Genomic DNA, 24,241 nt, shown 5'->3' on the forward strand with positions numbered 1-24,241 from the left:
ATGCCCCGCGGGAAGAGGGACCCCGTCCTGCTGTCCCACGCTGAACTGCCCAGCACTGACGGCGAGGGTTCCCGCAGCGGTGGGGACGGCCGGCGGTCCGCATCGGAGGAGGAGGGCCACCTCCCCGGCCTCCCCTGTGACGACCTCACCAAGAGCATGTCGGGCTCCTCCGTCTCCTCCTACCACTCTGCCCTGTGCTCGGAGGGGACAGAGACCTTCAAGGACTGCCTGGAGTTTCTGGACGAGGAGGGGACACCCCCCCAGGACACAGGGCGGCATGGCGGCTGTGCCGAAGGGGCTGCCACGGGGCGCTGGGCTCCGGCAGGGGCCCCTGGCATCCCCCCACTGCCCGGCCCCCTCGCCCGCCCGCGGCAGGCTCAGCTGTCCATTGCGGCTAAGAATAGCCCGGCGCCGGGGCAGGGGGGCAGGATGGGTCCCCTCGGCGGGGACCGGCTGCCTGCCACCACTGCCACCACCGCCAGCGGGGAGCTGGGTCTGCCCCGGCAGCCCGGGGGGATGCTCAGCGGGGCGCCCAGCGATTCCGACGAGGCAGATGGTGAGGTGCGGGCACTGACAGCCAGGGCTTTCCGCAGCCTCTCCGGTCCCCCCGGCGCCCGCCTCGACATGTGCAGCTCCCACACCTCCTCCAGCCTCTCCAACTCACTGTCAGAGGACGGCGGGCGGCCGCGGCGGTGGCCAGTGGCCGGCGGTGAGTCCCGGGGTGCAGTGGCAGCCCTCCATGGCAGGGTGGGCTGGCCCTTCCCCGCTGGTGTGGACGGGGAGCTGCTGGGCTTGCTGGGAAAGGAGCAGTTTGAGTGTGTGGATGTGGAGCTGGAGAGCGGGGAGGCCAGGAAGGGCCACGGCAAGAAGAGGACCGTCCCTAAGCGCCAGATCCTGCTGAAGAGGAAGGAGAGGAAGGAGGCAGGTTTCAGCCCCTGGGGTGACAGCCCAGCCCCCCAACCCCTGCCCCCTGCCAGGAAGGAGCCTCCCAGCAAGGGGAGGGCCATTGGAGAGGACTTCAGGCTCAACTACAAGCAGTTCATGAAGACTGCCTCCCTGGACACTGATGCCGGCAAGACCAGGGCGGCCTCTTGCCTGGTGAAAAACGTCCTCGCCAAGAAAATGCAGTACGAGCAGAGGATCAAGATGGAGCAGAAGGGGCTGCGGGGCAGCTCGACCTCCTCCGGGCCGTCCTCCGCTGGCACCGACCTGCTGGGGGATGGCCTGGAGGGCAAGTCCAGCTCGCTTTCCCGCTCGGACTGCAGCTTCTCAGCCGAGGACCTGCGGGGCGGCGGGATGCCGGTGGCCGTGGGGGCCACCACCACCACCCATCCTACCAAGGGAGTGGTGCTGAGCGAGGCGACGAGGGAGAGCGTCTGCAAGCTGAAAACGACTTTCAATGAACTCAACGAGAGGATGAAGTACCAGGAGGTGTTGGAGGGCCACCGGCTGCCGAGCACCACCGAGGAACCGGCGACGGAAAGGATCCGCTACCAGCGAGCGCGTGCCTTGTTTGAAGCCCAACCGGACGCGGGGAAGACGCTGGATGTTGCCCCCAGATTTGAGAGAGGGCCGAAGCCGTGGCCCAGCTTGAGGCAGCGAGCCATCCGCCCTAGCCACCCCCAAACCTTTCCCTTCGAGAACGACAGCCTGGCACGTCCCGCCACGCCGCCCCGACGCCTCTTCACCTCTCGGGCGCGGGAGGTGAGGCTGGTGCCGCAGAGCCAGCAGGAGGAGAAGCCACCAGCAGTGCCCCGCCAGCCGCCCAACCCCGGCACCCTGGCCCGGGGGTCCCCTCCAGGCAGCCCCCCCAAGCTGAAAGATAATGGGAAGGGGCGCATCCCCCAGCCCCGGGACGTGCGCAAGCTGGTGAAGAGCAGCTACAGCCTCTGCTTCGGGACTGCCGGCGCAGCCCACGGCACCACGGCACCGGCCAGCGGTGGGGAGCCGCCGCTGGCCGCTCCGCTCGTCATCCACTGCACCTCGGTCCGCCGACGGGAGACGACAACTGAGCCAGGGGACAGGGAAGTGCTGGCAGCTGCTGGCCAAGAGCCAGCCCCGGCACACGCCGAGGTTGCCGCAAAGCTTGCCAGTGGCCAGCCTTCACCTGCCCAAGGCTCCCCCGTGCAAATCACAAGGGTCCAGGCCACGCGGAAGGAGGTGGCTGCTTCAGAGGAGCCACCGGCATCCCCTCCGCGCCGGGAGAGGAGCGAGCTCCGGGTGCCACCGCGGGCGCCAACAGCCGAGGGGGTGCCACATGTGGAGTCCCATCTCCATGTCCTGGTGGGACGGCGGTCCCCGGCAGCAGCTGCGGAGGGCTCCCTGGCTCAGAGCAGCACCGTGCTGCGGACGGAGAAGACAGTTCTCCTCCCGCCACCACCACCAAGTCCCACGGAGGGAAAGGATGGACATGGCCACGGTGGCACCAGAGGGCTCTGTGCCACCGAGGGGCCCACGTCAACAGTGCAGCAGCATGGCAACAGTGACGGTGAGGACCCCCGTGCTGGACCTCTCGCTGGCAGCAGCGTGAACCCACAGCCTGAGAAACTGTCGGAGAGAAGCGCACCAAAGCCACCCACAAGTGAGCAGGTGTCGGCGGGGAGGAGCAGCAGCTCTGCAGTCAGCACTGGTCCCACCACCCCATTTCGAGCCGGGGAGGCCAGTGAAAGTCCCTCAGGCCGACTGCCGGAGCAGAGGGAGGCCTGGGAGTATTTACCGAAGTGGCCGGTCGCCACTGAGCCATACCTTCCTGCTTCCCTGACGGAGAACTCCAACTACTTAGCAATTCCTGTGAAAGCCCCCAAATCCTCTCCAATGCCAAAGCTGCCCTCGGTCCCCAATCCAGCCAGTGGGTCCTTTGGGACCCCCATGGTTCCCAAGCTGGTCAGTGCATCCTTTGGGACCCCCTTAATCCCCAATCCAGCCAGCACATCCTTTGGGACCCCATTGGTCCCCAACACAGCCAGCAGGTCCTTTGGAACCCCCGTGCTCCCCAACCCAGTCAGCGGGTCCTTTGGGACCCCCTTGGTCCCCGACCTGGCTAGTACATCCTTTGGGACCCCTTTGGTCCCCACCCCGGCCAGCACATCCTTTGGAACCCCCATGGTCCCCAACCCAGTCAGCGCGTCCTTTGGGACCCCCTTGGTCGCCAACCTGGCTAGTACATCCTTTGGGGCCCCCTTGGTCCCCAACCCAGCCAGTGGGTCCTTTGGGACCCCCTTGGTCCCCAACCTGGCTAGTACATCCTTTGGGGCCCCCTTGGTCCCCAACCCGGCCAGCACATCCTTTGGGGCCCCCTTGGTCCCCAACCCAGCCAGTGGGTCCTTTGGGACCCCCTTGGTCCCCAACCCGGCCAGCACATCCTTTGGAACCCCCTTGGTCCCCAACCCGGCCAGCACATCTTTTGGAACCCCCTCAGTCCCCAAGCCTGCCAGTGCTTCCTTTGGGACCCCCACGGTCCCCAATATGACCAACTCATCTTTTGGCTACCCATCAGCCTCCAGCCTGGCCAGCACATCATTTGGGGCCCCCTTGATCTCCAACCCCACCAACAAGTCTTTTGGGACCCCCTTGATTCCCTATCAAACCAGCGCATCCTTTGGGACCCCCTTGGTCCCCAACCTGTGCGGCGCATCTTTTGGGACCCCCTTGGCCCCTAACGCAGCCAGCGCATCCTTTGGGACCCCCTTCATCCCTAATCCATCCAGCGTATCCTTTGGGACCTCCTTGGTCCCCAATCCATCCAGCGCATCCTTTGGGACACCCTTGGTCCCTAACCTGACCAACTCATCACTTGGGATCCCCTTGGTCCCCAACCCAGCCAGCTCATCCTTTGGATCCCCCTTGGTCACCAACCCCGTCCCCACTTCCCTTGGACACCCATCAGCTTCCAACGTGGCCAGCTCATCCTTTGGATTCCCATTGGCTCCCAACCCAGGTAGTGCTCCCCTGGGGACTGGCGTGTCCCCCACAGCCAGTGGGGAAGCACCCTGGAGCAAACCCAGCCCCGAGCACCCCCTGCTCCGACCCCCTGAGGGCCCGGCTGCTGCGGAGCACCCAGTGCCGCTGCCCCCAGCACCGCTGCCCCCAGCCCAGCCCCAGCCTCGCCTCGAGGACGCTCCCCATTTCCTCAGGAGGACTGACGGTGCCTCGCCGAGCAGTAAGAGCACACCGAGCCCCACCAAGCCCTTTGCGCCCCACCAGCCCACGCACCGGAGGATGCTCGTCGACCCCGGCAACGGGAAATGCTACTACATGGAGCCTCCACGGCAGCCCCAGCTGAAAACGCTCTACGACCCCGAGACAGGGCAGTACCTGGAGGTGCTCATCCCACCGGTGGCATCGCACGCCGGGCTCTACCAGGCTCCTTTCAACCCCCTGGTCATGGCCCCAGGGGTCTACGCTCCACCCTATGTGCCCTACGGCAGCTTCCCGGGGCTCCCAGCAGCCCCACCGCCTGCAGCCCCCTCCCCGGCACACCCCGACCTGCCGGCTGCCGAAAACCCCGTCTTCTCCGGGACCTTCAGCCCTGCTCCCAAGGGCGAGGGGCCACCCGCTGCCGGGGGTCCTGACTGCGGGTACCTGGAGAGCATGTACTACATCCCCACGGGGATGCGGGCCAGCCCCAGTCCCGGCCAGCCCCCTGCCCGCACCAGCCCTGCCGGGCCCGAGAAGGAACCGCTGCTCCGGATGTGACCGTCCTCAGCCGGGGACGTACCCCCATGGCATGTCCCTTCCCAAGCAGCTGGGCTTTAACCCCAAAGTCTGCGTCACCCCAGCACAGGAGAGACCCCCCCTGCCCGCGGCTGAGCTGGTGAAGTGCCGAGGGGCAACGGGCATCGGCTGGACCTCACCGGCTCCTCATGGGAATGGGGAGAAAAAGAGTATTTTCCGCTGTGAGCACCTGCCAGCCCCAGGGGCGGCTGAGTCACGGGCCCTGGTCAGCGAGGGGATCAGATGCGCGGCCCCCGCTTTCTCCCGTACTGCTGGTCCCGTCCCAAAGGCGACCCAGGCTGGATGGCACAGGGGAACGATGGCCCGGCCACCGCCAGCCCCCCGCAGCCACAGCTGTGGCACGGACGCCCTAAAATAGTGGTAAAAATGCTGAGACGGCATTAAATCCTGCATATTCATCCCATCTTTGTGTAGTCTGTAAAGGGAGGGGTGCGAGGGGCTGTAGTCCGTCTGTCTGTCCTGGAGCGCTCACTGGATGAACCCCTGGTCTCCAGGGGCAGGAGGGGGACTCTGTGGTCGACTCTGTGATCCTTAAACCCCAGCCCCGAGCCCCAAAACCCAGCCCTTGAACCCCAGTCCTGAGCCTGGAGTCCCCATTTCTTGAACCCCAAACCCCATTCCCGAACCTGAAACCTCATCCCGGAGCCCCCAGCCCTGAACCCTAAACTCCAGCCCTGAACCTCAGCCCTGAACCCCAAATCCCAGCCGCGAGCTCCATCCCTGAACCCCAAACCCCAGCCCTGAGCCCCAAAACCCCACTCCAGCCCAGGAGGGTCCACGCCATCCCGGGGGAGGATTTGGATCCGGGAGAAGGGGTTGGGCGTTACAGGACTGAATTACACCAAAAACCTCCCGCGGAGGGAACAGTCGCTCGGGGACACCCCACACCTCCCCGCCCCGAGGCCCCGGGGATGGACGTGGCCGCCTCAGCCGGATGCAGGTGCGTCGGCCGCGCATCAGCGCTCGCTGGCCGGCCCAGGGGGGTTTATAGCCGCCCCGCGCCTCCGCCCTGGCGCTTTCGGCATCGTGGCAGGATGCAGCCGGTGCTGGCGGCGTGGCTGGCCCTGAGCCTGCTGGCAGGGACGGGGGCCCAGGACATGTGCGGGGAACCCTCCACCCGCTCCGTCTCCGCGCCCCAGCTCAGCCCCGAGGAGCGGCTCTCACCCCACATGCCCGAGTCCCTGCGCTGCGACGCCTGCCACGCCATCGCCTTCCAGGTGGGGATCGGGGAGGCTGCACCCCGAAAACGGGGGTGAGAGCCCTCGCGGGGATGCTCTGGCTTGGGGAGATACTGCCGGCTCCCCTGGCGCACCCCACTGATGGCTGCCCCCCCCTGCCGGCACCCCAAAAAAGCCCTTTGGAGCCAGTGAGCCCCCTTGCGTGGAGCCACCACCCCATGCAAAAGTGTCGGGGCTGCAAGGAAGGGGGTGCGGACCCCATTCCTGCTTGGGATGAGGGTCACAGGGGGGGCTGTCACCCTCACCAGCTGGTTTCTGCCTCCTTCGCCCCCCCCCCAGATCGAGGAGCAGCTGCGCAGGGCGGAGGGGAAGGTGGGCAGGAAGGCGCTGAGCGAGTCTGACTACGTGGAGGTGCTGGAGAGGAGCTGCTCGCAGGGCTGGGAGAGGTGAGCGGGGTGTCCCCGGGGACGGGGGTGTCACCAGGGATGGGGTTGTCCCGACAGATGGAGGTGGCCCCATGGATGGGGATGTCCCAAGGGGTGGAAATGTCCCCAAGTGGGGGGAGGCGTCCCCAGGGAGGGAGATGTCCCCACAGACTGGGCGCGTCCCGAGGGATGGAGGTGTGTGCATGGATGAAGGTGTCCCCAGGGATGGGGGGCGTCCCCATGGATGGGGTGTTCCAAGGGATGGAGGCGTCCACAGGGATAGGAGTGTCCTGAGGGATGGAGGTGTCCCCATGGATGGAGGTGTTCCAAAGGATGGAGGTGTCCACAGGGATGGGGGTGTTCCAAGGGATGGAGGTGTCCCAAGGGATGGAGGTGTCTCCAGGGAGGCAGGCATCCCCAGGGATGAAGGTGTCCCCAGAGACTGGGGGTGTCCCCAGGGGCGGGGGTGTCTCCAGGGATGGAGGGTTTTCCCGAGGGACGGAGATGTCCCCAGGGATGGAAGCATCCTGAGGGATGGGGGATGTCCCCAGGGATGGGGGATGTCCCAAGGGATGGGGGTGTCCCGAGGGTTGGAGGCGTCCCCAGGGACAGGGGTGTCCCCAACCCCTGCCTCTCCCCACAGCTACGGTGTGCAGGAGCTGGACGGGGAGAAGCGGCTGGCGGGGCCGGGGCTGCCGAGGCAGGAGCCCATGACCGTGATGGTGACAGGGGGGCCCTGGCCGGGCAGGTAAGTCGGGGGATGTCGGCAGTGTTGGGGGATGCCGGGCACCGTACCCTCGCCGCCATGGCAGGGGGACGCTGCGTGACCCTCTCCGGCTCCTTGCAGGCTGTCCAAGATGTGCCACGGCTACGTGGGCGAGCAGGGGGAGGCGCAGATCTACGGGGCTCACCGGCAGGGCCCGGCCGCGCTGCGGGAGCTGCTCTGCCACGGGGACAAGGGGCCCTGCGCCGGCGGCAAGGCCGGGGGGCCGTCCCCGCCCAAGGCGCTGCAGAACGAGCTGTAGCCCCGGCGCAGTTAATGCTTAATGCCCCGGCGACCTTCGGAGCCGACTTCGTCCCCAGCGAGAGCCGACACGTGCCGCGAGGTGGGCGCCTTCCCAGCGTCGCCCGTCACCGCCGTCACGACCGTCCCTCGACGCCCAGCGCGGCCGTGCTGGGGAGATGCTGGTGGCAGCCGGTGCCCGGCGCCGCCGGACCCCCTGCCCGCCGGGAATTACTCTGTAACCCTCCGGCTCTAATGTTTTACCAACGCGGCGCTGGCGGCGGGAGCGCCCCGGCCCCGCCGGCGGTGCCAGCCCTAATTAAAGGAGTTAATAGCTGATCCGTCCCCAAGGCAGCGCTCCCCGGTTTCACAACCGGCAGCCAATGGCCGCCTTCCAGCCTGCCACCCCGCACCGCGGCCCGGCCCGGGTGGTGACTAAAGTCCTTCCCACGGCCATAAAACCCCCCGTGCGGTGACATCGGTGCCGGGGCCGCATCGCCGGAGGATGGGGACCCGCTCGGGAGACCTGGCTCAGCCCCAGGTGAAGGCAGCCCCCAACCCTGTCCCCATCCCCATCCCTGTCCCCTCCTCAGCCGTATCCCAGGGCAGTGGGGAGGAAGGCGGGTGGCCAAGGGTACCAACCCCAAAGGACGGCCAGCTCGGGGCCGTGATGCCCAGCCGGGGCTGGCAAAGGATGGGGTGAGCCTGGGGACTGCGATGAAGCCCGGGACCAAGGGGACACGCCAAGATGCTGCAGTTGGGACTGGCTGTGACATCCTTCCTGTGACATCCTGTGGGATGTCCCGGGCACCCGGCAGCCAGCGGGGATCCCCCTCCAACCTCCCCTGGGGACAAGCCATCGCGTGGGGACCGGCTGGTTTCGGGGCAGGTGCTGGGTGGGACTGACTGGCCACACGTGCCGAGCGGTGGCCCTCGTGTCCCCGGGGCAGAGCCCAGCCCCATCCCTATGGGATACCGGGGACAACACTGACCCGGCTCCCGCCTCGCCCTCGCTGCCAGAACGGGAACTCGACTCTCGCCCCCGTCGGGCCCCCGCATCCCCCGGGGAAGGAGCTGCCGGCGGTGGGCAGGGTGAGTACCGGGACACATCACCCGCCCCACGTCCTTCTGTGACCCACCACCAGATGGAGACGGGCCGGCCGGGACCTCCCCCCATCCCTGAGGGGGCAGGGGGTCCCATGGGGCGGTCTGTGCCACCCGTGGGTACGGTGTGGGGTGTGTCCCGCCCCCCCCTCCCCCCAGCCCCAGCCCCCTGGGGTGAGCCGGGGCTGAGCTGCGCCCCCCTGCCCGCCAGGACCCCGGGGCGGCCACCGGGCCCCCCCGGCGGGAGGTGGACATGCTCTACAGGATCGAGGATGTGCCCCCCTGGTACCTCTGCATCCTCCTCGGCTTCCAGGTACGGCCTGGAAGGGGGGTACCCCCATCGGCGGAGCCCGAGACCCCCCCCTCCCTGCCGTGTGGGGCACCCCACAGCACCCTATTCCTGCTGAGCGCCCCCCCCTCTCCCCCGCCCACCGCATCGCCCTCCAGCACTACCTGACCTGCTTCAGCGGCACCATCGCCGTCCCCTTCCTGCTGGCCGAGAGCCTGTGCGTGGGCAAGGACCAGCTCACCGTCAGCTACCTCATCGGCACCATCTTCACCTGCGTCGGCATCACCACCCTCATCCAGACCACCGTGGGCATCAGGTAGAGCCGCGGCCCCAGCGGGGATGGCCCCCCCTGCCCGTCCCCAGGCCGCGGGCGCAGGCGTCCCCTCTCGTCCCCCCCCCAGGCTGCCCCTCTTCCAGGCGAGCGCGCTGGCCTTCCTCATCCCCGCCAAGTCCATCCTAGCCCTGGAGAAGTGGCGATGCCCACCTGAAGGTGAGGACCTTTGAGGGTGCCGGGGGGGGTCTCCAGCTGCTCCCCCCACCCCACCCCACCCCAGGGACCACCTCACCCCCCTCCATCCCCAGAGCAGATCTATGGCAACTGGACGCTGCCGCTCAACACCTCCCACATCTGGCAGCCCCGCATGCGAGAGGTACAACCCGCCGCCATCCCCGCGGGACCCCAAAATCCCCGGCGGGGTGCTGACACCCCCCCTCCTTCCCCCTCCTGTTTCTCCCCCCTCCTCCCTTCCTCCATGCTCTGCAGATCCAGGGGGCCATCGTGGTGTCCAGCCTGGTGGAGGTGGCCATCGGGCTGCTGGGGCTCCCCGGGGCGCTGCTCAGCTACATCGGGCCGCTGACCGTCACCCCCACCGTCTCCCTCATCGGCCTCTCCGTCTTCCAGGCGGCCGGCGAGCGGGCCGGCTCCCACTGGGGCATCGCCGCGCTGTACGGCACGGGGACGGGGGGACAAGGCTCCCCATGGAGCCAGCAGCATGAGGGCGTGAGGGACCTCATCTTTCCCTCTCCCCCCCCGACCCAGGACCATCTTCCTGATCATCCTGTTTGCCCAGTACCTGCGGAACATCACCATTTGCCTGCCCGGCTACCGGCGGGGCAGAGGCTTCGTCCTGCTCCGCGTCCAGATCTTCAAGTTGTTCCCGGTAGGGATTGACCAAGAGCTGCTGGGTCCTGGCTGGGGAGGGGGTGAGGGGGCTATGGGGGGGGTGGGGGTGTCCCCAAAATCCCCCCCTTTCTCCACGTGTGGGTTTGCAAGCGATGTGGGGGTGCGTCTCCGGCTCCGCAGATCATCATGGCCATCATGGTGGTGTGGCTGCTCTGCTACGTGCTGACGCGCACCGGCGTCTTCCCCAGCCGGCCCGAGGAGTACGGCTACAAGGCCCGGACGGACGCCCGGGGGGAGATCCTCTCCGTGGCACCCTGGTTCCGCGTCCCCTACCCCTGTGAGTGCCCGGCAGCCCTGCGGCGTGCAGGTCCCCCCCTGGTCCCTTCGCCGTGGGGGGGTGCAGGGACCTGGCGCAGCATCACCGGGGCTGGGGAGCCCCTCAGGGTCCCAAAACGTCACCGTGAGCACCGGGGGCGGCCGGGTCCCGGGGTTCTCCCCACCCTGACACCCTGCTCTGTCCCCCCCGGGCAGGCCAGTGGGGTCTGCCCACGGTGACCTCGGCGGCCGTGCTGGGCATGTTCAGCGCCACGCTGGCGGGCATCATCGAGTCCATCGGGGACTACTACTCCTGCGCCCGGCTGGCCGGAGCCCCCCCGCCCCCTGTGCACGCCATTAACAGGTACGGCCAGCTGGCCCTGCCGGTCCCCTGCCCGCGCCGTGGCATCCCCAGGGCGTCGGGGACCAGCCGCTCCGGTTGTTCCCCAGGGGCATTTTCACCGAAGGCGTCTCCTGCATCATCGCGGGGCTGCTGGGAACCGGCAACGGCTCCACCTCCTCCAGCCCCAACATCGGCGTCCTGGGCATCACCAAGGTACCGGGGCAGGGGAGGGGTCCCGGCTCATCGCTGGGGGGGGATGGATGGATGGATGGATGGATGGATGGATGGATGGATGGATGGATGGATGGATGGATGCCATCACCCCGTCTCTCCGTGCAGGTGGGGAGCAGGAGGGTGATCCAGTACGGGGCCGGCATCATGCTCATCTTGGGGACCATCGGCAAGTTCACGGCGCTCTTCGCCTCCCTGCCCGACCCCATCCTCGGCGGCATGTTCTGCACCTTATTCGGTAACCTCGGCACATCAGGCCCCGCCACCATCAGCCCCCGAGGGATGCGGGGCCGGGGGGGCGTTGTGAGGGGTTGGGGCTGGGTTTGAAGGCCCTTGGCTGCCTCTGTGGGCATCCCAGCCTGCCCGCAACCCGGCCACCGTCTCTGCTGGCAGGCATGATCACGGCCGTCGGCCTCTCCAACCTGCAGTTCGTCGACATGAACTCCTCCCGCAACCTCTTCGTGCTGGGCTTCGCCATGTTTTTCGGGCTGACGCTGCCGAACTACCTGGATTCCCACCCCAAGGCCATTAACACAGGTACCCGCCCGCCACCAAAAGCCCCGATTCGGAGCGTTTAGGGAGAGAGGTGGGCACATCTCGCCGGAGCTTGCCCACCCCGGGTAAGCAACGATTAATTAAGCGAATCCGGCTTATCGCAGCGCGCCCCGGCTCAGTCCCCGCGCTCTCGCAGGTGTCCCCGAGCTGGACCAGATACTGACGGTGCTGCTAACGACGGAGATGTTCGTCGGGGGGACCATCGCCTTCGTCCTGGACAACACCATCCCGGGTAATCCATCACACGGAGCCGGCGGGGAGGAGGCTGGGGGTTTTGGAGGGATTTATGCCGCTTTAGAGCTGCCGGCGGGGATGACGGGGCGAAGGGGGTGGTGTTGGGCTGGGGACAGGCAGGGGACGGGGTGTCTCTGCGGCAGGGACGGCGGAGGAGCGCGGGCTGGTGCAGTGGAAGGCAGGCGCGCACTCGGACAGCGCGGCCAGCGCCAGCCTGAGGAGCTACGACTTCCCCTTCGGGATGCGGGCGGTGAGGAGGAGCCGGTGGCTGAAGCGCGTGCCCATCTGCCCCGTCTTCACCGGGTTTAAGGCCCGGGCGAGGGACGACGGCACGGCGGCGGTGGCCACAGAGGGCACCGCGGACGGGCTCTCCGTGTGCACGAAGATCTGAGCCAAGGGAGGGCTCGTGCCCCGGCGCCGGGGAAGCCGAGCCGAGCTCCGGCGGGTGCCGCTGGGGTTTGCTGGCGGCCGACAAGCCCAAAGGCGAAGGCGTCTGGTGGTGTCCCGACACCGGGTAGGGAAACTCGGAGGTGCCTTTCGGGGACATCCCCAGCTCCTGGGGTGCCTGCCCGGGGACCACCCCTGCCCCCCCGTCATTGCTCCACCTCAAGCTTTAGCTGGTCAAGACTCCTTCAGCCCTTGCTGAAGCTCATTAGCCACTTGCTGAAGCTCATTAGCCACCATCGGAGCCAGCCAGAGCCCCCAGAGTTTTCACCCCGTGCCCTCGGCTTGGGCAGGGCTACCCGGCGGCTGAAGCGGGGGCTCTGTGCGGGGTACAGTCTCCAGCCCGGCGTTAGGATGCCTAATTTCAGATCATCCATTAAAAATAAAATGCAAAATTCAAGCTCACTTGCCCTACCGAGTGTCTTTGCCGCCTCCTGCGGCGCTCCCTCGTCCCTCCGGCGCTGCGAAGGCTCTGGCAGTTTTCCACGCTCCATCCCAGGCCGCCCAGTGCGGAGACATGCCGGGTTTCACCCAGCCCCGGGGCCCCCAGAGAGGTGGGCCAGGACAAGCCCCTGGCAAACCCGTCCTGCTTTCGGGAGCACCAGAGAGCCGGCTCCATCCCGGACACCCCGGACTCACGGAGCCGGTTGGTTTCCAGGCAGCCGGTGGCCTCGTTGGTGACAGCGAAGCCCGTTTCTGGGCTTTTTTGTTCAGCACCAAAATGCCAAAGTTGAAGCCAGCATCGGGTGACCCTGTCACAGTGTGTCCCCACTGTCGTGGTGGCACGGCCACGCTCTCGCTCCCCGGCCCGGGCAGGAGCACAGAAGGGAGAAATCCAGCGTGTCGGGACAAAGAGAGTTCAGGAAGTGAAGAGAGGGGAAAAAAAATAACCACCCAAAATCCCCAAGTGATGCGAACGCCATCGCTCGCCACCTCCCACAAGCTCAGCGATGCCCAGCCGGGCTCTGAGCAAAGAGCCCCCTCTCTGCCTCCGCTGCCCCAGTCCTGCTGCCGACCCCCACGTCCCAGGGTGCCCAACACCCTTTCGGTCGGCCGGGTCCCCTCCCGGCTTCTCGCCCACCTCGCTGGGGCAGGAGCAAGAGGACGAGGGATCCCCGCCGCTGTGCCGGGGCGGTCCAGCAGCCGAAACGCCGCTGTGCTGCCGTCAGAGCCCGAAGGCGCGGGCTGGGAGGGAGAACGACGGCTCTGTCCCAGCAGAGACCACGGGGGAGTTCCCTCCCCCCCGCAGTGAATCTGCCCCCGCCGTAGCGCTGCGACACGGCGGGGAAAAACCAAAGCACGGGACCGGCGGCAGGGCTGGCTGTTCCACGACCCAGTCGCCAATCAGCCCCAGCTAATTGCACCTGGGCGCCGACACCAACGAGCAGGCGCTGCCAGCCGTGCCGGGGCTCTCCGGAGAAACTCCCACCCCCGGCTAAAAATAAGCCGGGGGACGGTAGCCTGTTCTTTCCTGACCTTCTGCCTTTAGATGCCGGAGTCCAAACTATTTCCAAGTCAGTGGAAGCGCCAGGATGGTTTTGCTGTTTCTAGGAAGGGCAGCAGACCCCAGGTGAGGGCGGGGGGGGTTAATTGCAATTAGCATTTCGCAGAACACCAGCAAAACGAGATGGTCTGAGCGACCTCCTCCCAGAGGTTCCTTCGCCCGGAGCAAGACCCTGTGGTTTCGCTGGAGGCCAACACCTGCACAGAGGTTTCGTCTTGCTCTTCCCCCTCCTGAAGCGCTGCATCGTTTCCCAAGTGTTTCCATTCGCTTTAATCAGAGGCCGATTAATTGAAGCGAGAGCGGATCAGACTCGTACAGGAGCCTCTGGCAGCGCTCCCGGGACCCGGAGCAGCCCAGCTCCACCAGCACCGTGCCAAGGGCACACGCTAGGCAGGGCTTGATATAATGCCATCAGCTGTTAACGAGGACCGACGTGGGATTAGCGGCAGTGAGAAGGGAGGAAAATATGCCCAGGCCAGCGCGGAAAGCGGGAGGAAAGAGCAGAGTCCAACCTCACATGAGGATTTCGGGCTGTCGTCTCCCAAACAGCCTTAAGGGCCCCGTATCCAGAGCGTCATCCCCGTCCCCCGCAGGCTGCCGAGCCAGCTTCCCTGGGAGACGCGTATTCACGAGACGGCCACCACCATCAGTTCTACTATTATTTATTTTTTTAAATATTTTTGAAAAAATATAATTTTTTTACAATATTTTCAACTTAAACACTATTCACACTGAACACGTATGGCAGCTTAACCTACCCGAATATGAAGTTTAAGAAGCCAAAACTGTTCTAGCTTTATTAAAAGAAAAAAAAAAACAAAAACAAAACAAAACAAAAAAAAAAACCCAACGAAAAGTCGTTGTGCTGTAGACTATCGTGTAGTGATGATTAAACAAAGCAAGGGAAAAGCACCACTCAAATCACTAATGCTAGGGGTTTTTTCGTGGTTAAATCCAGCTATAATAAAGTCGTACGCTTAAAGTTACATAGGCAGCGCTATGTATCCGGGGTTCTTGGAAGAAACTTGGGATGAAAACTCCCGTCTCCTTTAACGTCCTTCCGGAAGCGAAACGTTTCTAACATGATAACACACCGCAAAGCACAGGGCATTTTCTTCCTTCCGATCGCTGGGTTGTTAGTTGGGTAGCTGAGATCTACGACTCTGGACAGGTCTGTAAAATTTCTGTTAAAGCTCACGCCGTTTTTAAAAGGAGCATGAAGTTGTGTTTGGTTTTTTGTTGGTTTTGTTTGTTTTTTTTTTTTTAAGGGGAAAAAAATTAGCGTTAGTAACAATACTGATACTTCAAAGGAAAGTTAGCTAATTTGCATAACAATCAGATCTCCTCCCTTTCATTTTTATTTTTTATTTTTTTAAGTTAAGGCATTATCAGGTGCAAACTAGCGCCAGTTCACACACCTTTAGTTAAAAACAGACCATCCATAGCAAATTCCAAGTCCTGTTTAAAAAGACAAGAGTCTGCAGAAGGTTTTATAAACGTGGTACTTTGTCTCAACTTGACTGGTGCTTCTTACCTCACCCTCTCCTTCCCAGAGAGCCAGGGCCCAATTATGGTTCCATTAAACTTTTGACAGATTTACTTAATAACAGTCTCAGCACTTTTATTGAGCATGCAAGACTAACAAAACTTTGGCAATGCATAAGTGTAACACAGTGACAAGAAGAGAGAGCTTTTACAATTAAATCTTCTAATACTGGCTTCACAGTGTGGAAATTGTGCTACATCCACCAAGAGAGGGCCCAGTCTACTCAAATATTTAAGTACTTCACCCCGGGAACAAACTCCTTTGCGTTTGGATTCAGGTTACTCTTGACCTGAGGAAGGGAAAAACAGAAGTCCAGTTGAATCATCATGTTCATCTTCCATCTTCCAGCTGAACACAATTCTAGGAAGAGTTTAGGGCTTTAGAGTTAACAGCCAGGCAAAGCGTACGGGGTTTCGCACACACCAAAAGTCTTTATAATCCCTAGCAAAGGCCGCTCCTCTGTGCTAGTACCCGAATCGTCCATCCTTCCTCAGCACCACCCGGACGTTTCGCTCAGGTTAAGGGCTCAGGGACTAAGAGACCCGCCCCCCCCATGCCCCACACCCCGGCACGCATCAAACGCGGCGACTTCGATTAAGGCCAAAATAGCTTTTTCTGGAGCCGAGCTCTTAGAACGGGCCACGAGGTTTTCAGATCTCGCTTCTTTAAGCGAGAAGAGATTTGTTGCGGGAACTTAAGCCGCTTCTGTGAATTTAACGTCTACGAACACTGTATCGATTTTTACCATTTCTGGGCCTGCCCCGTCCCCCCCCCGCCCCAGGTGCTGCTCTACCCTGTCCTGCAGTTACCGGTGGGCAGCCAGCACGTCCAGAATGAGCTCTTTCTCTCAAAGAAACGGAGGATTAGGCTTTTATGTTCTTAATTGAGTCCAAAACTGCTGCCTGCAGCTGCTTAAGCTTCCAAGTGACCAAAAGACTGCTTAAGCTTATCAGTAACTCTGTGTTTTATTAGGGAAAATACTTACACGCTGCCCTTCCCTTTTAGTTAAGCTCTGGACAGGAGTCGCACAGCAAGAAACAGGGAAATAATCATAGATTTGCTGCTTCCCTCACCTCTACAATTTCTACAGAGATCTGCTACGGTTCGCACGATCCAAACCAGAGCTGAGGACGCGTCTCGTTCCTGCCCAACAAAACTGCTGACAGATGCCAAATTAAACTTTTGCCGTCCTGTCAACGAGCGGCACCTCACAGGGCCAGCGCGCTCCGCTCGCCGCCTTTCTTTTATAACACAGAACGCACACCCAAAGCCACTTGAATTTTTGCCATGGGCTAGGAGAGGCACCGTGTGGTTATGAAGAAAACCACGGAATAGGTCACGTCACTCAAGGAATCATCCCTTCCCCAACCGCTCCACGTTTCCCCCCCACCACAGCCAGGCATGGTTTAAGAGTCTCTGGCCTACATGTAAAGGATTTTCTCTTGCCATTAGCAGCAACGAAAGTCAGCCTTGGAAAAGGAGAGACGTCAAGCTTTAGAAATATGACGAGAAACTGAATTTACCACCAGATCCTCCAGTGATGAGCTGTCACTGATAACAAGATCATTGAACTGGTCCTGGATTTGATCCATTGTTTGTGGGAGATCACGGGCTGGAATAAACCATTCGTGCTCCTCCTCTTCTTCCAGCATCTCCTGGAAACAGCGCTCAATAAATTCTTCTTCCCACAACTCCTCTTCGATCTATACAACGAGAGGAAACAGCTTCGTCAACAAACTTAGGGAGAGCTTGTGTCTTCATTCCAAGGTTTTGTGCACCTTGCTGGCCTGCTTCCTACCTGCGCAACAGCGTTTCTAGCCGAAAACCACGCCAGTGCTGCAGGAAGGCAAGCAGCGTGGATTTTTTTTTAACGTAGAAAAGTGTTTTGTCCCAGAAACTCGGGCTGCAGCTAAAAGGGAAGGGCGGGAAAACCCCCCCAGCCCTAGATGTTTTCGTCTGCAGCTTGTTAGGAGCTCAAGGAGAAGGAAAATGTTGGCTCCGAGCGAAAGTTTTGGTTGTACCAACTAGTCTGGACTGAACTCACTGCAAGTATGAGGAGAGGAACCAGGGACAACGCAGGCAGCCAGGCACACTCCCTTGGAAAGCATCCTGCAAGATTTTTGGGAAAAAAAAATAACCACTGCCTGTCACTTGGAACGAGCAGCATCTCCTCAGCTGTAGATTACGCGTTCACCCAACGCAGTTCTCCTACGGAACTCCCCATGATCTCAGGGGTTGTCAAGAACGCTGACCTGCCGCGCCATAAGCGGAACAAATCAACTGATACAGAACTGACACAGAACTGACACACACTGCAGAGATTAAAGGAAAGTTGGGCTTGGTTGTTCAGTAAATAAGCTTTGGAGGGAGTTCATCCCGACAAACTTTCCATGTCCTGCATCACAGTATTTAAGAGTGGAAAGCCGGGAAATAGAAGCTGGTGTGAATGACTTGCCAGGCACAAGGGAGTGGAAAATTATTCAGGACAGATTTAAAAGTTCACTCAGTGGAAGCTCAAACGAGTTTTCCTATCTAACCTTCACTCTGAAATCAAATACATACTCGATCCTGAAGTGGAAATTCAGTTACATACCACAAACACCAAATCAAAAGATTTCACGGCAGAGTTCAGGATTCCTGTAAAATCAGAGGTCCCCTGGGTGCCCCTTGGGGCAAACACACTCACCAGCTCCCTCGGTGCTCAAGATGCACAGCTTTGGGGAACGGGGACCCATCACCATACGCTCTAAGCCACTGTCCAGACAACTCAAAACCCCGCACGAAACACCAGCTTTGTGATTTCCCCAGTAAAGCGCTCCAGCAAGGACAGTGGCCTCCAATCAATCCTCCTTGCGAGGCACCGCCTCCGTCCTGCGCGCGGGTACAAGGCAGCCGCGGGCACGCGGCCACGAGCCATGATTACAGCAGGGGTTGCCGGGCTCCGGGTTTTGTGTTACATGGTTGCACACCTACGCGTGCCTCCAATGGCAGCTCCAGAAATACTAAATAATGTCTAATTCCCCAAATGTCTTGACATTAATATTGCCTGTTTGTATTTTCCAACCCAAGTTTAACTTGCTCGGGTGCCTGCAGCGGCAGGCGACCAGGTTGCTGCACGGTGTGTGCCTGCCTAAGACCATTCTCCCCTCATGCTGCCACCGTTCCTCTTCTCCGAAAACGGAGTCTGTACCTGAAAAATAGTTTATTTACAGCACAACTCCCAGCTCCCTCCCCAGGAACTACACATCCCGTACGCTAACCACAGTATAGTCCCCAGGAGGAAAAACCCACCAAACAGGAAACAACACTGAGACCATCCCGGCATATGCACAAGAGAATTTAGATTTTTGCGAGCAACCTGAATTCCAGATTAGCTTTGTGCCCTGCCGGCACCCTAGAGAGAGAGCAGCAGCCATATCCTGTTTCAGAAGCTCAGACTTCAGCACAGCCGTCCTGCGCTGGAGTGCAGAGAAAGCGGCTACTGGAGTACAAAGATCAAATTTTGATTAAGAAAGGGGCGGTGGAACGCGGTAGGCTGTTCCCAGCCTCCACGGGAGAGAAAACTGCGTCCAGATGCAAGGTGAAAGACGAAATGAAGGCTTCCGTCCAAACCTGGTTGTGAAGGCCAGCCGTGAGACACTTAAATATTAAGCAACAAACAGGACTGTCACCCAACAGCTCTGTCCACCAACTCCCTTGGGAACACCAGCCCTGTTGACGATGCAGGAATGCACCCGGACGTATCCAGCTCAGAACAGACGGCATGTCTGCACACGTGAAACCTCCGCAGCCTGGCAAGCCCCATCCCTTCCAAAGTGCCACATAAAGTCTGTCAACTATGGGGTTTTTTTTCCCCTTCCCGCAGAAGTAGGGAATTAATGGATGCACTAGAACATGCCACACTTCCCATATTTTCCAGCAAGATTACAGAAACCAAGTATTTATTGCCAAGAGACACCAAGATCTGTCTGTTCCCCAGGATTATTCTAGCAAGCCCCTCTAAAACCCTGTCTCCAAAGGATTCCCAGTCTTGCACCCCAGTTGTTAAGCCACAGCGCCCCTCCCTCCAGCTAGAAAATGGCAAAGCGCACCACAAGACATTTAAAGAGGGAAATGACTTGCCTGCCTGTTAAATTCCTCTTCGTTTTCCATCCACATGTACTCCGCAAAGGGATTGTCATCTTCATGAGAGTGACCATTTATAATCACATCTTCACTGATGATGCTTGGGCTAGTACTGCTGCGACTTGGATCTTTCATGGCTGCGCCTCTGATTCAAAGTCTGCAATTAAGACAGGCGGTAATTAAAGATGTGCAGATTCGCTCATCACCCTGCTTCTGCATAAGCCCGGCCCAAGGGACGGCTGCACCTGGAGGCTCCAAGTAGCCTGACCGGGGTTGTAGCAGAGGAGCTCTGCTAATCCCAACAAGTCAAAAAAGTATCAGAACCGTTGTTTCCATTGCATCCAGATCAGAGTGACAAGTTAATTTCCCAAATTAAACCTCGCCAAATGCCAAGCGCCGAGGCCAATGAAAAGCAGCAGGAAAAAACAGAAAGCATGTGTGCTTGCCAGTAGGAAAGTATTTAAGGCAACGTTCAAGAAACAAAAGGAAAATTTGTTTTCCAGAATGCTTTTCAAGTTCCCACCTGAGTCTCGACCAGCTCTCCCAGAAACAAACTGCCCAGAGCCCACGGGGAACACCTCAGGGGAATTTCCAAGGATACCCACGGCAGGGGAAACTTCAGTGCGACTTTCAGCCTACCCAAATTCAGTTACGGGATGTTCTACGTGATCACATGAACCAGCTTTCACAGCCGTTTCACTGCTGAGAAACCTCACAAGAGAGGCAGAAACCCTTCCGCACCCATTACTCACAGAGCCAATTTGGCACAACAGTTCTAACAGCTACCTCATTAGCAAAAGCCCACTGATTAAGAAGCTTCAGGTAAAGACAAACATCTGAAGGCACTGGAAGACAGTACGTGCTTGCCTCTCATCCCACTTCATTAATATGGATTGAGTCACATCTGGAGAGAGCTCAACATTTCTGCCTGTCCGTGATACGTGATATCGCGACGTCCTGAGCTCAAGGAACGAAGGCACAGTTGGCAAGCGGGTTTTGCTCCACCTAACCACAATAAAAAGCAGGACAAAACCTAAATTTCATCTGAATCCCTGTCCTAAGAATGGTATGGCAGCCTGTCCGGCCGGGGCTCGCAAGCCTGTAACTCTTGAGTCCAGAGACCCAAGTCTGCTCAGAGCCCAGGTTCTAATTGAAAATCTTATTTGTGTTGCAAATTAAATGAGACAATGCTATTCTTTTTCCTATACCTTGCTTAAGTACAGGTATCAATATTGAAAAAACCGAGTATTTTATGTACTAATACTGCTGGCGTTAATTTTTTTTTTTTAAACAGTATACAAAGCACATGTGAGGCAATGAGCTCAAAAAAAATAATCCAACTTTAATGTTTTTCTAGTGCTAAAAATTCACATGGAAATGATGCAGCCCTGGGTGAAAATATTTGTGTTTTATTCTCGAATCGATGTTTTAGCTCGTTGCCTGCATGTGAAAAAAATGACTTATTCAGAGAAGATGGTATCAAAATACAGCCTCCATTGTTATTAGATCACAAGGGCTTATCACGTACCAGCTCACATTTTCTCTTTGTATTTCAGTTGGTCCTATTATCTATGGAATTAATGCACGTTTTCGTTCAAAATGTATTCTTGATAATACCAGGTCAAAGGCTCGTCACATCCAAATGATCAATTAAGAAAAGAACAAAGAAAGAAAAAAAACTTGCCCGGTTTGCTCTATTCAAGGTTTTTAAAATCAAAGGCAAACCCAAGTACGGAAGTCACTTTAGCTCCCTAGGAAGTACAACAAATGAGCCCAGAACCCGGGTATTCTAGCAAGAGAAAACAGGTTCTTTTTGATGTTCTTTCAAAACAAACTTGCAAAGGATTCCTGGCAGCATTTAACATAAAACAGGAAAAGACATTGCATTTAACACCCCAATTCAAGCTTGAAATTGCTTTAAGCAACTTCAGCTGTTCACGAGCTAACAAACAGGATAGACTAAAAGAAATAAAAGACTTCAGAGTCTAAAAAACCTAATTTCTTCTTTATTTTTTTTTTAACTGGCAAGCGGTTTTACCTTTTTTTTTTTTGTGTGGAGTGAATCTTGATATTAATATTCCCCTGAGCTTTCTGTACCCCAGAAATTTATATTATTGGTGAGGAACTTTGCATTAGCAGCGTAACGTACTCGGGCCAAGTTCCAGGCGACTTCTGTACAAAGACGACTGCACCCAGACAAGTCAATAAAGGTAAAAACAATAAACTCAAACACCCCTACGTGTTTGTGTAAACGCTTGAAATGTTCATTTGTTGAGTTAGGAGCTAGTTTTCCAATTTCTTACATGTTGCCATAGAACACAAGCTATTTGCTTTAGGAGGGAGGGAAGTTCAGTATTTCACTTTTGGACTGGAACAACTATTTTCGTGACTGCCCAAGGACCATGCGGGTGATTATCTTCAAGAAAGATCCGAGGCTCAACCTGAACAACGTCTGAAGTTTATCTGATGAAGCCCCAGGTCCGCTAACATTTTCCCACAGGAAAACATGTCAGCAAACACTTACCACCCTGCACGAACAGTTAGGAAGCCCCAGGCCAGTCCCTTACTCACAGCATTCCTTGTAATTTCATTTTCTGCAACTTGTAATAAAATATACTGCAGAGGGAGCTTTCCATCTCACCGTTGCAAGACACAAACCAGTTGGCTTTCCGTGCTCATTTGCGAGGACAAGATTAGTCTTGTCTCACCGGTGTTAGATACAGGCTTTTTAGTCATGAGCTACAGGCAATTCCGAGGAAGAGAGCCAAATGCCACTTTAGTCTTGCATAAAGTCACAATCTAAGAGAGCCGCTGCAGAAAACAAGCCGGAGTGACAGGCTACACTACGGGCATGAATAAAAATACATTTTCCAGCTGGGAGTAGGTGGAAAGCTGAGGATTTCAAAGCTCCTTACACTAGAAGAGGGAATATAACATTAGTAGCGCTAAGGAACAGAAAATATGGAGAATTCTGCCACAGTGATATGATTGGAGATCCAGCCCCAAATTATTACGGGATTTTGGCAGGGGGTGGGGGGCGGTGCAGGAATAACAGTGTAAGTGCATAAGGAAAGACACTAAACCCCAGGATTTTTATCTTAGGAACAAAGTCAGAAATTAAAAACCCTGTAACAACAGGACTTTTAATTAACTCACACCGTTTGCTGTATGAAGTGTGTAACTCGTTATCCCAGAACATCATTAAGGTCCACTAATTTACCCGTTTCTCTGGATTTTACTGCATTTACAGCAATGCAGAGCCCTACGCCAGCCAGCATTAAAATGCAAAGCTTCGTGATTGACGATTTTGCATTTAAACCTTCAATCACAAAGGAAGATTATCTCACACCTACTTCGGAAGATAAGGTCAACGGGCCTACTTCCATACGGCAAATCGCAGGCCCTTATCCTTGATTAAAAGTTAAAAAAAAGGAGGAAAAAAATTACGGTATTTGCTGAAAGCATCCAAAAGCAACACAGCACACGGGGATTTTAGAAGCAGCTGAAGTTTAAGCAAAGCTGTTTTGGGGCAGCAGGGAGTGCTCTGAACTTCTGCAAAAAATGGTGTCGTTTGTTTATTAACTAGTGATTACTCTTGTGAGTCAGGGGCGCTGGCCGAGTTTCTTGTTATCTCATTAGATTAGCAAGTGGCAGTTATCAAGTCAAATGATTACCCTCCGCATAATAGATAGATTTCTTAATCAAATTCATGCGGGGGTGCCAACGCTATCTGATAGAAACACTTCAAAGCGTCGCACCGGAGTTTACTCGCAAACGGCCGAGGCTGGAAAACAAAAATCGGTGGGGAAAAGCAGCGAGGGGACACGAAGCCTCTCGGAGGGGGCAGGTTTGTCCCCAAACCCCTTTTCTCGGTACCAGCGACTGAGCCGCTCCGCCTCAGCGGGGCCCGGCCCGCCATGGCCGCCAGGCAGGCGGGGCGGCCTCTCCCCCCACCTCCCTGCTCCAGGGGGTAGATGAACCCCCCGGGGCCGAGCTGGGCTCCCGGCCCCGCCGCCTGCGGGGCCCAGCGGGCGGCCGCGGCCTTTCCCCCCCCCCCCCCGCCGCTTTGTTCGCCCCCGCGGCGGGGGTTCCGTCCCGGCAGGCCCCGCGCCGCCCCCCCTCCTCCGCAGGACCCGGATGGAGCCGGAGACAATGAAGACGCCGCCGCGCAGGCCCCGCCGCCACCACGGGGGGGGGGGAGGGGGGGAAACGGGAGGAAAGGGGGGGGCCGGCCGCCGCCCGGCGCCGCCTCAGGGGAGGGGGCGGCTCCCTCCGCCCGCCCCCCTCCCCTCTCCCTCGGCAGCGGCGGCCCCGGGGCTGCGCGGCCGCCGCGGCCGCCTCACCTGCGCGCAGAGGGAAGGCCCGCGGGTGCGCACGCCGGCTCCCCGAGCTGCTGCTGCTGCCGCTCCGCCGCCTCGTCCCCCGCTCGCTTCCCGGCTCCTCTCCGCGCCCGCCGCCCCGCTCCCCTCCCTGCACCGCAGCGCCGCCGGATGTGAAATCACTTCCGCTACCTGCGTGACCTCATAGACACCGCCCCCCCCATCCCCGGAAGCGCCGGCGGCAGGCAACGCGGGCGGGCGGGCGGCGCGAAGCATGCCGGGAGATGTAGTCCCGCCCGGCCGCCATTTCGCGCGGCGGCGCGGGGCACGCCGGGAAGCGTAGTCCATCTTGTGAGGGACTTGTGAGCCGCCATCTTGTGGCGGCGGCGCGGCCGGTCAGTGGTGCTAACAACGAGGTAGCCGCCGGCCACCCTCCTGCCTCGCCGGCAGCGGCCCCGCAGCCCTGTGCGACCCAGCCCCTCCGGGAGGGGAAGAGGCCCCGGGAGCGTTCCCACAGGGGGAAAGGTGCCGCCCTGCTGCCCTCCCGGGGCACCAGGCGACCTAGAGAAAGCACTGAGCCCTGGGCTTTGCTGAGGGAAAGGACATTCAATAATTTTAAAAAATATGCCTGTTTACAAACAAATATTTCTCCACTAGACTCACACATTTTTAAGGCTCTATATTAGGAACGATGAGATAATGAATGCTCTTTTCTAGGACCTACATTACGTGCCCAGACTTCAACCCTATCTGTATAACGAAGTGAAAA

The 24,241-nt window shown here is 59.1% G+C and overlaps 4 protein-coding genes across 4 annotated transcripts; 3 read left to right on the plus strand and 1 right to left on the minus strand.

Moving 5' to 3' along the window:
• On the plus strand, nucleotides 1–4,788 carry PROB1 (proline rich basic protein 1). The gene is made up of 4 exons (XM_063349431.1): nucleotides 1–262; nucleotides 317–729; nucleotides 784–3,465; nucleotides 3,661–4,788. Exons 1-4 carry the CDS (start codon nucleotides 1–3, stop codon nucleotides 4,693–4,695), a joined length of 4,392 nt encoding a protein of 1,463 aa, XP_063205501.1. The 3' UTR covers nucleotides 4,696–4,788.
• Nucleotides 4,789–5,645: 857 nt separating this feature from the next.
• MZB1 (marginal zone B and B1 cell specific protein) lies at nucleotides 5,646–7,677 on the plus strand. Its single transcript, XM_063348906.1, has 4 exons — nucleotides 5,646–5,951; nucleotides 6,252–6,358; nucleotides 6,981–7,085; nucleotides 7,185–7,677. The coding sequence occupies exons 1-4, from the start codon at nucleotides 5,646–5,648 to the stop codon at nucleotides 7,360–7,362; spliced, it is 696 nt and encodes a 231-aa protein (XP_063204976.1). The 3' UTR covers nucleotides 7,363–7,677.
• SLC23A1 (solute carrier family 23 member 1) lies at nucleotides 7,587–12,378 on the plus strand. Its single transcript, XM_063348905.1, is given in 16 exon segments — nucleotides 7,587–7,805; nucleotides 7,808–7,881; nucleotides 8,361–8,432; nucleotides 8,656–8,757; nucleotides 8,892–9,049; nucleotides 9,135–9,223; nucleotides 9,316–9,383; nucleotides 9,497–9,678; nucleotides 9,773–9,893; nucleotides 10,037–10,193; nucleotides 10,388–10,535; nucleotides 10,622–10,727; nucleotides 10,854–10,983; nucleotides 11,139–11,282; nucleotides 11,437–11,532; nucleotides 11,678–12,378. Coding segments are annotated over 16 exon segments (1,977 nt in total). The 5' UTR covers nucleotides 7,587–7,723; the 3' UTR covers nucleotides 11,926–12,378.
• A 1,750-nt stretch (nucleotides 12,379–14,128) lies between these two features.
• On the minus strand, nucleotides 14,129–23,653 carry PAIP2 (poly(A) binding protein interacting protein 2). The gene is made up of 4 exons (XM_063349146.1): nucleotides 23,497–23,653; nucleotides 19,151–19,310; nucleotides 16,552–16,731; nucleotides 14,129–15,317 (listed from the first exon to the last, which is right to left on the minus strand). The coding sequence occupies exons 2-4, from the start codon at nucleotides 19,286–19,288 to the stop codon at nucleotides 15,252–15,254; spliced, it is 384 nt and encodes a 127-aa protein (XP_063205216.1). The 5' UTR covers nucleotides 19,289–19,310; nucleotides 23,497–23,653; the 3' UTR covers nucleotides 14,129–15,251.
• Nucleotides 23,654–24,241: the final 588 nt, after the last annotated feature.

The sequence above is a fragment of the Chroicocephalus ridibundus genome, chromosome 11, assembly GCF_963924245.1.
Source record: "Chroicocephalus ridibundus chromosome 11, bChrRid1.1, whole genome shotgun sequence".
Lineage (NCBI taxonomy): Eukaryota > Metazoa > Chordata > Aves > Charadriiformes > Laridae > Chroicocephalus > Chroicocephalus ridibundus.

Coding starts and splice junctions, on each gene's coding strand:
- PAIP2 (XM_063349146.1), bottom strand. CDS start 19,288: ATGAAAGATCCAAGTCGCAGCAGTACTAGCCCAAGCATCATCAGTGAA. Junction 16,732..19,150: donor AAGAGGAATTTAACAGGCAG/GCAAGTCATTTC, acceptor CTCGTTGTATAG/ATCGAAGAGGAGTTGTGGGA. Junction 15,318..16,551: donor CATCACTGGAGGATCTGGTG/GTAAATTCAGTT, acceptor TCCCTTCCTCAG/GTCAAGAGTAACCTGAATCC.
- PROB1 (XM_063349431.1), top strand. CDS start 1: ATGCCCCGCGGGAAGAGGGACCCCGTCCTGCTGTCCCACGCTGAACTG. Junction 730..783: donor GTGAGTCCCGGGGTGCAGTG/GCAGCCCTCCAT, acceptor GTGGACGGGGAG/CTGCTGGGCTTGCTGGGAAA. Junction 3,466..3,660: donor GGACCCCCACGGTCCCCAAT/ATGACCAACTCA, acceptor TTGGCCCCTAAC/GCAGCCAGCGCATCCTTTGG.
- MZB1 (XM_063348906.1), top strand. CDS start 5,646: ATGGACGTGGCCGCCTCAGCCGGATGCAGGTGCGTCGGCCGCGCATCA. Junction 5,952..6,251: donor GCCACGCCATCGCCTTCCAG/GTGGGGATCGGG, acceptor CCCCCCCCCCAG/ATCGAGGAGCAGCTGCGCAG. Junction 7,086..7,184: donor GGGGGGCCCTGGCCGGGCAG/GTAAGTCGGGGG, acceptor GGCTCCTTGCAG/GCTGTCCAAGATGTGCCACG.